The 9,747-nt window shown below is 34.8% G+C and overlaps 1 protein-coding gene and 1 long non-coding RNA gene across 2 annotated transcripts; both read right to left on the bottom strand.

The window, feature by feature from the left end:
- Positions 1–216: 216 nt before the first annotated feature.
- Positions 217–1,508, bottom strand: LOC140158642 (uncharacterized). The gene is made up of 2 exons (XR_011859811.1): positions 826–1,508; positions 217–683 (listed from the first exon to the last, which is right to left on the bottom strand). It is a non-coding gene; the product is annotated as an uncharacterized lncRNA (long non-coding RNA).
- Positions 1,509–2,801: 1,293 nt separating this feature from the next.
- Positions 2,802–9,588, bottom strand: LOC140158644 (adenylate kinase isoenzyme 6-like). Its single transcript, XM_072181810.1, is given in 5 exon segments — positions 2,802–3,881; positions 3,884–3,957; positions 4,368–4,513; positions 5,577–5,728; positions 9,415–9,588. Coding segments are annotated over 5 exon segments (543 nt in total). The 5' UTR covers positions 9,473–9,588; the 3' UTR covers positions 2,802–3,768.
- Between the last annotated feature and the right edge of the window lie 159 nt (positions 9,589–9,747).

Genomic DNA, 9,747 nt, shown 5'->3' on the forward strand with positions numbered 1-9,747 from the left:
TACTTCAGATGGTACCAAGTTCAAATACATACAACATAAAAAATACATTCCAACTCTTAAAATTCTGTTTACAATACTGAAGCAAATAAAATGGTAGAATATTATTCCCTTTACATTTTTGGGTAGACTTGGGATATCTATATAATATATACTTGGTACAGCAAATGTCTTATAAAAAATGCAGCATTGTAACTTCATACAGTGGCTTTTTTGGGGGGAGGGGGGTCTTGTAATATTACTTTTTATAATAAGCATAGTAAATGGGTGTGGGGTGTTTAATATTATAATTTATTGAGTACAATCCATCTTATAAATCACTGTTATGTACTCTGGGGCGTACCAGGATCACCGACCCGAAGCGGAGCGGGCACAATTTCAGAATCCTCCCACAACTAAATAACTCTACTGGGACAAATGCACACAAACTGAGTGCACACAAATTTGTCATTCTAACACTAAAATGAACAAAATTAGGACAAATGTGACCATAAACCAGGCCCAAGAAAGGTGCACATTGCAACTTTTGGTCAATTTTGTCCTGATGTTTCGATCCAGAGGGGAGAAGCTTGCTCCCTGCTCCCACTGGTCGCTAAAACTCTGCTCTCTGTCAAAGAAATGGGATGCTGCACAGTTCAATACATTCATTATCCCATTATACTTTGCCAAGAAGTACATTACTCATGCTCAGGGACAGGCGATTTGCGCGAAAAAAAATAGCAAATTGCGCGGAATTGCGCGGAACTCTTTTTTCAGTGCAAATCATGTATCCCTGCCCATAGGAAAAAAATAGCCAATTGCGCGGAAAAAAAGTTCCGCGCAAATCGCCTGCATATACAGCCCATTTACATGTTAATTCAAACTGTCGAGAGGATTCAAATAATACTTATGTCAGGGCAATAGAGATTAGTTGAGGTGAATTTGATTGTAAGTTTTTGTAACAGATTAAATGCACTCATATTTGTCTGATTATGAGTACATCACATTATGTTAGTGCAAAAATGTAAAATGTTATTCAATTCGCAATCAGCCGATGAGCTGATAATGAATTTTGTCTTAAACTGCTGTTGTCCAACTTCATAGATCTTCGGTTGCAACACATAGTGGTGTAGAGTGATTTTTCCAAATTTTCCTAGTGACGTAAAGGTTTAGAGCTATATCCTATTATAGTTATTCCTTTTTAGCTATTAAAGATACAGTTTAATACTAGTTTGAAACTGAAATCGGGCCACTGAGAGATAACTGTGGAGGAGTATCGACTTCGTTATTAGTAACATATCCTTCAAACACATTTTTCTCTGAAATGTTTTTTGTCCTTCATGTACACCACTTTGTATTGCAACTGACGATATGCTCCTGTAAATTCACAAAACCGTGCATCTGTCACACAATACACTGTGTGTATAAACCCAGGATGTTATGAGTCTTGTCTGTAACAATATCCATAGTAAATCAGCAGTTCTTTTTAAAACAGGCTCCTTAGAATGCAGTATTGCTGCATAACTTAGGGTCCATATGGTCGCATGTCATAAGTTGGGTATGCAAAAAGGGTGGAGGGATTACACTTTTCTGAAAATTGCGATACAAATTTGATTGGGTTTCCGTAACCCCATATCCTACAGCAGTGGTTGATACCTCATTTTAAGCCTAATTTTATACTCTTTCAATCTACTGAAGCATATAATTATATATTATTCAGTAAAAAAATCACATCAGTTGAAATGAAAAATGCCAGGGGTGGAGGAGCAGGCGGATGTGGAGCAGGCGGATGCGGAGTGTGCAATAGGGCCTATGTGAAAATTCACATGTCAGCATGTCAAAACTACTGGTTACTTTTTTCAAATCTAGTGAGGGTATGATGTATTGAAAGCTTTGAATGTTGAATTTGTACACCTAAAACAATTACTAACTATTTAAGGTGGTACTACACCCTGTGATAAATTTTGTGACTAATTTTGCATTTTTCTCAAATAGTAACTACACACTGGTAACAAAAGTTATATGTATATTATAGGGCACGGAATCCAATTACTTCACTGAAATTTCAGTGATTCAAGACAAGGGGTTCATTATTATGCTAAGAAATGAGGTACATTCTAGCGGTACCTCTTTTCTTATCATAAATAACGTACCGCTTGTCTTGAGTCACTGACATTCCAGTGTAGTAACTGGATTCCTTACCCCTATAATATACATAAACTTTTGTTACCAGTGTGATATTATTTTTTGAGAAAAATGCAAAAAAATATCACAAATTTATCAAGGGGTGTAGTACCACCTTAAAGGGTTATATGTTCCTTTTTTTCATTTTTAATGAAACCCTAGTTGAATTTCAGTATTTTTAGCAATATGCTAATGTACATTTCTCTTCTTGATATTCATTTCCTCAACAATAGAATAACCATCTCGCTAATTACTCGTAAAAAGGTCATTGACCTCCACAATGTAATTAACATACGTACAATTATTTTAAATAGTTCATTTCAAGCATTAATGTACTGAGAACATATCCTCCAAATCTGATGACATTCTTGCATAAAATAAAAATTTTACAGTCATTTTTGTAATTGAGGTCCGATTTGAGAAAAATGCATTTGAAAATTGAGATTTACATAGACGCCTGTGTATTAATTAATTAGTAATTAAGCATTATCTCAAAAATTAAGCATGTGCTAAGGTTAAAAGTGGTGTTAATTGTTAGAGGTTGTCAATATATACAACATATAAAAAAATTAATTTTTTGTCATTTTTGACCATGTAATGGAAATTGTACCCAACTTATGACATGCGACCACCGACCATATATCAAGAGCCATATTCCTATTGCATATTCTTCATGCAATGCAAAATTGGACATTTTGTTAATTAGGGGCCCTTGGCTACAGGCCCAGATGTACATGTAGTCTGTGATGTCACGGTCACCTGCACACTGCATCTACTAAATACTGATCAACAGTGTAACTGACTGTAGGAGTAAGCGGCAAGAAGAACCACTCTATGTGACAGGTTTCACAAACTGATATCAAGATTAGACTCGGAGCTGAACCATGATCCTCAACACCACACTCAATGCATACTTCACAGGGGTTTCTGCTTGCAACATGAAAACACCATCTCACCAGGCCAAGTATGTGCATACTTCAGGATTCACTCTACTATATACTATTTTTCATCTTGGTGAGTCCATGAAGTCAACGTGTTGATGCAGCTATTTGGCGCAAACGTCTATGCAGAGTCTATAAACATTATGTGTATGCCAGTACTTCAATCGTGCCCTCTCAATTTGAAGCTGTGCCAAACGAAATGCGCGCTGACGTCACTGACTCGACAAGGTGAAAAATAGTAACCTTTTGACTCGGCAGTCAATCCACTTGAGTCTTGTCCTGTTAGCATGAGAAGTATAAAAATGCCAAGGTGTATTCAAATTTACATTCTCAGGTTGATGACTGCAACAGAAGATACATGCACAACCGACATCCTGTTTGGGCCAGCGTACTCATGTATGCAAAGCATTTGGGTTAAGCTTCTACATGTAAGCTCACAATTACTTACACATACTGCTGTATAAGCACCACCTGTTGTGTGATGATAAACAGCTGAAGTGATGCTGACCATGATATAAAGCAGCTGCAATAAATATCCATGCATGAAGCAAGACATTTAGCCTAACACTAATGCTAAGAAAACATATTATACAAACCCTGGGAATTTTTTTGTCAGTTTTATTTTTGTTTTAAAAAGACAAGTCCAACACAATGACAAATGGAGTTTTTATCTTTTTGAATTTTTCCAACTTTGCAGGTGTTGTGTGATGATATCAATGTTCTTTTCCATGTCGTCGGGGGTATTACTCTGTAGCTCATATACTATGCTAGGAAGGTGCAATTGACAGCTTCTTCTAAGATGGTCTGGAAGATCTCACATTGGATGTTGTCTTGGAGCTTTCTACCCACATAGCCCCTGTGCAGAAATTTAAAAAATAAATACAGATTATGAATATTGTGACTAGACTAACCACCAACACTTTTACAAGCAAATTTAGTTGCTTATTAAAAATTAAATTATTGATCAGGTTACTTGTTAGTAGTAAAAAAAACCTGAAAAATCCTAGATATTTGCTTACTGTTCTGCTGTACTGAGTGCATACAGTATGCTGATCCTCAATAAATTCCAGTAAAAGTTTTCGAGCTCAATAAAAACGTGATAGTGTATTCTTTTTATGTATAGGTCTATGTAAAAAAAAAATTGGGACTTTAAAAACAGTGAAGTAGTTCACACACACAAAAACCACTTTTACAGTCTCTTAACTCATTATGTAAAACAACACCCATAATATCCAATTTAAATTGCAATGTTGATGACTGACTGACCTTTGTTCTAGTCTTGTATAAAGAATAGAATTATCTGTTCTAAGAACAAATATGAGATCAAACCACCTCTCTGGGAAGAATTCACAACTATGGTAATCAATGACACATCCTCCTTGGCTTACAAGATCATCCATCTCATCTATCACCTAGGAAACAAGAGAAAAACAGTATGAGTACCGTATTCGTTCCAATAACCGCCCATGCCCCAATAAGCGCCCACCCAGCGACTTTGCAACAAACACACTATGAAATTATTAACCACCCATCCAATGTTGTCAAAATTCTTCCAGTAAGCTTACCTGTCGAGTGAATTTACATGCATCAAAAGTATCCAAAATGTGCACCAAAATTAAATTATGACGCTATTTCATAGTGGGCAGACGTATTGATATTAAAAATACTTCACAATAACCACCTGCAAATGCCTTTAAAAGGCCAAGTTTGAGGATTTTCTAACTCAAAATCGTATTTTCGGGCGGGACCATCTTTGTTAGTGCGCCTCAAAAACATTGTCAATATAATATTAATAATTATATATACACACTTTGTGAGGGCGCACTAACTGTGAGTAACTAAATACTTTCAGACGGTGATTGATGACTAAAAACAATGCAAAAAATAAGCGCCCACCCAAAATGACTTTGTTAAGCGCCCTGGGCGCTTATTGGAATGAATACGGTACATGCAATGTAATCTTGGTAACTGCACAATGTGCAGGGTTATCATTAGACTGAATTGAATGACAGCTAAATTTTCATGTTATTCGTCCAAAATACTCTCATGGATCATTTATTTCCAGCTTTGTTTTGAAGGGCAACAAGTACAATTTGTCTACCAACACTTTTGCCATGGCCACCTATAATGACAATACAAAACGAATAGGCCACACCAGCATAATGTGATGCTGTGGCAAATGAGGTGCTGATGTTTCATAGCTTTCCACGTTGTGCTTCAATCAGCCAATCAGAACCACACTCTGTGTTTTGCACAAGTATGCACTCAAGTGGCTTAATGTTTAAGTCTAGAGCTATAGGCATATCCATGATGCAAATGTCAGATTTATCAGATCTATACAATACATACATATGTATTATATTTCCACAAAAATCATGAGGGGAAGAAACATACAACCAAGCACACATTTGTTCATATATCGGCACACCCACAGACAAAACCCACCCAAACACAAACAAGCAAGTCAAGTATTACCTTGTCTTCATCCAGTATAGGGCATTGATATTCTGCATCCCATCCCTCATAGAGCTCTTTATCCTTAGCTACATCTCCTACATTGATGTAGCGCATACCTAGGTGTTGAGCTACTTCCTGACCAAGGGTAGTCTTCCCTGTACCTGGTGTACCTGCATGGGTAGCAAAATAAATGCTTGGTTGGTTGGTTAGTTGCATTCCTTAAGCAATTTTGGTCAAGATGTCTTCAGCTAGTTATTGCACTACACATAAGTTATCCTTGGCCCTGGCTGAATATTTCTCCCATTTTAATTTCAAATATCAAGTGTAATAAAATACATTTGTAGTCATGCAAAGAACAAACCTTAAATTCATTGCAGCTGAGGAGAACCAAGTATGCAAGATCAAATGATCCTCCAAAAAACACGGAAATATGTGTGCAAAGTGCACACCACAAGCGCTTAGCGCAAAGTACTTGAAACATATACCTTAAGAACCTTCAGAATGCTTATCCTGCACGAATTTCGCCTGGTGTGGCTATCTAAACAATTAAAGTGAGCCTTCCTAGAGAGTTCTTCAAGGTCAATATTGTCAAGTTGAGATCTGAAATACTTCAGATTTTCTGTTGTCTTCACGTCAGCGGGTAAAAGGTTCCATTCCGGAATGGTGTATACAGCAAGGGCGTGAAACCTCAGGGGCTTAATGCTCTCTGGTGCAACCTGAATGTTATTTGGAACCTCCTTTTCCTAAAATTTATGACCAGTATATTTCAAAAATATACAATACATCCAAAACAAAAATTTCCAAAATATCTTCAGAAATTGTGAAAATTCATATCTGTCCAACCTTTGCCAAAATGAAATGATTTTTCATGATTATGTGAGAGATTCAGAGGTCAACTTGAGAAAAGTGTTGATGCAATTGGTGATTTCGTCTGGGGGGGCACTCATATACAAAGGTTGTAAGCATGCTTTCGAAAGAAAACGCAGAATAGGGGGCCGGTTGTTTTTGTGGCAGTAACAGGGGCCCAAGCGGGCAGGTGTGAGGATGTCAAATCACATTTTTGCTAAATAAGGGTGTCTTTTTTATTTGAATGTGCACTAAGGGTAGTTTCAAATTCTTATAAAAAGAAAAAATAATTACGATAAATAAATATTGTATTTCTAGGGTACATACCAAACTTAATCCTTGTTAATATTAAGCCTACATTGTAAAGATATTAAATTTTAAAGATGTCCTTAAGGGCGTACTACACCCATATATTGGTTTGATTGGTCTAAAAAAATATTTTTTCATTTATAGCGAGGCGATATATGCACGGATCATGTGAAATAAAAATTTTTTAAAAATAAATAAAAAGGTGCTTTTAAACCATTGTATAGTAAGTCATTTTAGCCCTATATATTTTTTGTTTACCGTATCCTGGTAACTCAGATGCGTGTTTCATAACAAACCATAATTTATTCTTTTCAACATGTTCAAGTAGGGTACATGAATAGAATACATTAAATCCTTTGTTATACTCTCTATAGAAAATCTAGTGGTGCTTGCAAAATATATAACACTGAATAAATTAAATAAACACTTACACAATAGATGCATAGTCATTAGTCAATTTGATATTGATGTTGTTATTGATGTGTTGTTAGGAGAAGAAAAGGCTATTAGGTCACCGTATGTCAGGTTATAGGTCAATTGGTTCAGGTCAAATTTAAGCATCAATTTTGAATACACATGTGAGAGTCTGTGATACAAAATGTATCATAATGAGGAATAATTTTGATATTCTGTCTTTAACTGGATATATATCGAGAAATGCAAGGTGGATATACTAATATACCTTGGGATGTAAATGGTGAGTACAATTTAGAATGCCTAGTTGAGATGGATTTCACAAATAAATATAAAATAGTTACCAAAATCACAACAGTTAAGCTTACGGAAAACTACCCAATATGGTGGTATAGGTGACAAGAAATACAATTTTTTTCAACATTGCTGTAGTATGGTTGTGGTAACCTGTTACCTATGGCTTAATTAAGTTTCAGTGAAATAATGTCGCAAGTTAAAAATACAAAATATAGCTCAACATTGAAAATAGAAGCATTTTAACCAGTTCCTTTTTGATAGTTGTGGAGCACCAAGTTCATGAAGTCATAAAAGAAATCAGGAACCACTTATTCCCATTTTACATATCAACTTTATTTCCCTAACTTGTTAGCAACACATATCCAAAATTTTAACGAAATCCGTTGATATTAAGCTTTCCAAAATGAAGTGAATTTAAATCATCAGTGATGTACCACCTTTTGGCTTCTACTTTTAAAAGCATGCAAGCTACGTTGATACCGATGCCACCAATAAAACGAGAAGATTTGCCCTTCATTTTGCATACCACTTTGTCCAATTTTTTTTTTGAAATTTCTTCACAAAATGCAAAAAAATGCAAAAAAAAATCAATGGGTGTAGTACCCCCTTAAGGGGGTGCTACACTACAACCCTGGCCAATTTTGTGCCTATTTTTGTATTTTTCTCAAAACTGATAGCACATTGGTGACAAGTAAGATATATTATAGGGGCAATGACTACAACTAAGTCCTGCACTGAAAATTCAGCAACTCAAGGCAAGTAGTTATTGATTTATTTATCAAATATTGGTTTTCCCTCATTTTTAACTGTTCTCCGCAACTGTCATCTGTGCTGAAATAAAAATTTCCAGTGCAATTGTCACCAATGCCTCTAATTTCTGAGAAAAATGCAAAAATAGGCACAAAATTGGGCAGGGGTGTGTAGTACATGTAGTACCCCCTTAAATGAAGGGCGTGATTTACCAAATAAAATCCTTGTTCACTTTTTCATCCTTTTGAAAATCCTAGCTATGTGTGGTTTTTGAGAGTGTATTCACGATCACAAGCTGTCAAGCATGCTTACAACCTTTGTAAATGAGTGCCCCATCACCAGGGGTTTTCGCTACCGGTACCACAATTTTGTTATGGATGCAATTGCATTTTTTTTTAATTTTGAAAAAAGCTAAAACATTTTTCAATTTTCAAAATTGCAAAAAATATATCAAAAAAAATATATATCTGATATAAATTTAAAAAACTTAACACCAAGGATTGCAATTTAAAATTAATTATATACTGAGTTAAATAATTATCAATGTTATTTTTAAGTGAAAGTTAAAAAAAATGCTGTGCACTTCAGTAAGTTTTCATTTCACTGGCAATTCAATTCACAGGAAATATAATTAAAGGTGCCCACGAAATTACATAAAAAACAATAAAGTACGGTATATTATAATTTGCATACTTCAGCAAGAAAAGGATATTATATACAGGGCTGTGATTCAAAGCTTGTGAAATATCCAGAATATAGTAAAAAGTAAAAAAATCCAGAAAAACAGTGTGAAATTGGGCAAAAATACCCTACAACGGGCTGAAAATCAATAAATCATGTAAATTGCAGAAATTTTTGGCCACAAAAAATCCAGACAAATCACATTTCTGATAATATTTTATTAAAATTGTCATTTTATCCATTTTTATTCATAAATTTATCAATCTTATCATTCTCATGCATGTTTGTTGATTAATTAAATTTCATCTATTTTTATTCATAAATTTATTGTTGTTAAAATGTTTTGCCAAGTGTGGAACGTACTGGACGGTAAGACGATAATCGGGACGATAATACTACAGTACACTTAATTTGTAAAAAGGATTTGGCAAAACATTTATTATTAATTAACTCATCATGCATGATCATCATCATCATGCACATGCATGCACTGTGCAGATCATGATGATTGATAAATTTAATTTTTAAGCTTATCAAAATTTACTTTCAAATTTCATACCTGTTAACAAAATGTTTGGCTCAGTCCGTGGGATCCCATCGGCATCACATGTAGCCATCGTTAAATGGTATTCTGATAGCCACACACGTCACAAAATGGACAAGAATCGTGAAAATATCAACACGCAGATTAAAATTTTGTTGTGATTTACTTGACCTCACGTTTGACCTCAAGCTCGATCCCAAATCCTAATTATTAAAAATTATTTTTTATTAGATACCATTATTTGATACGATGATATAATTTTAAGTGTAAATTATTTAGTGTATCTAGTCTAATGTGTACTTTAAATTGATTTTGTGACGTAAATTGTTGCAAAATGATGTATTATTT

This window comes from Amphiura filiformis, chromosome 8 (assembly GCF_039555335.1).
Source record: "Amphiura filiformis chromosome 8, Afil_fr2py, whole genome shotgun sequence".
Lineage (NCBI taxonomy): Eukaryota > Metazoa > Echinodermata > Ophiuroidea > Amphilepidida > Amphiuridae > Amphiura > Amphiura filiformis.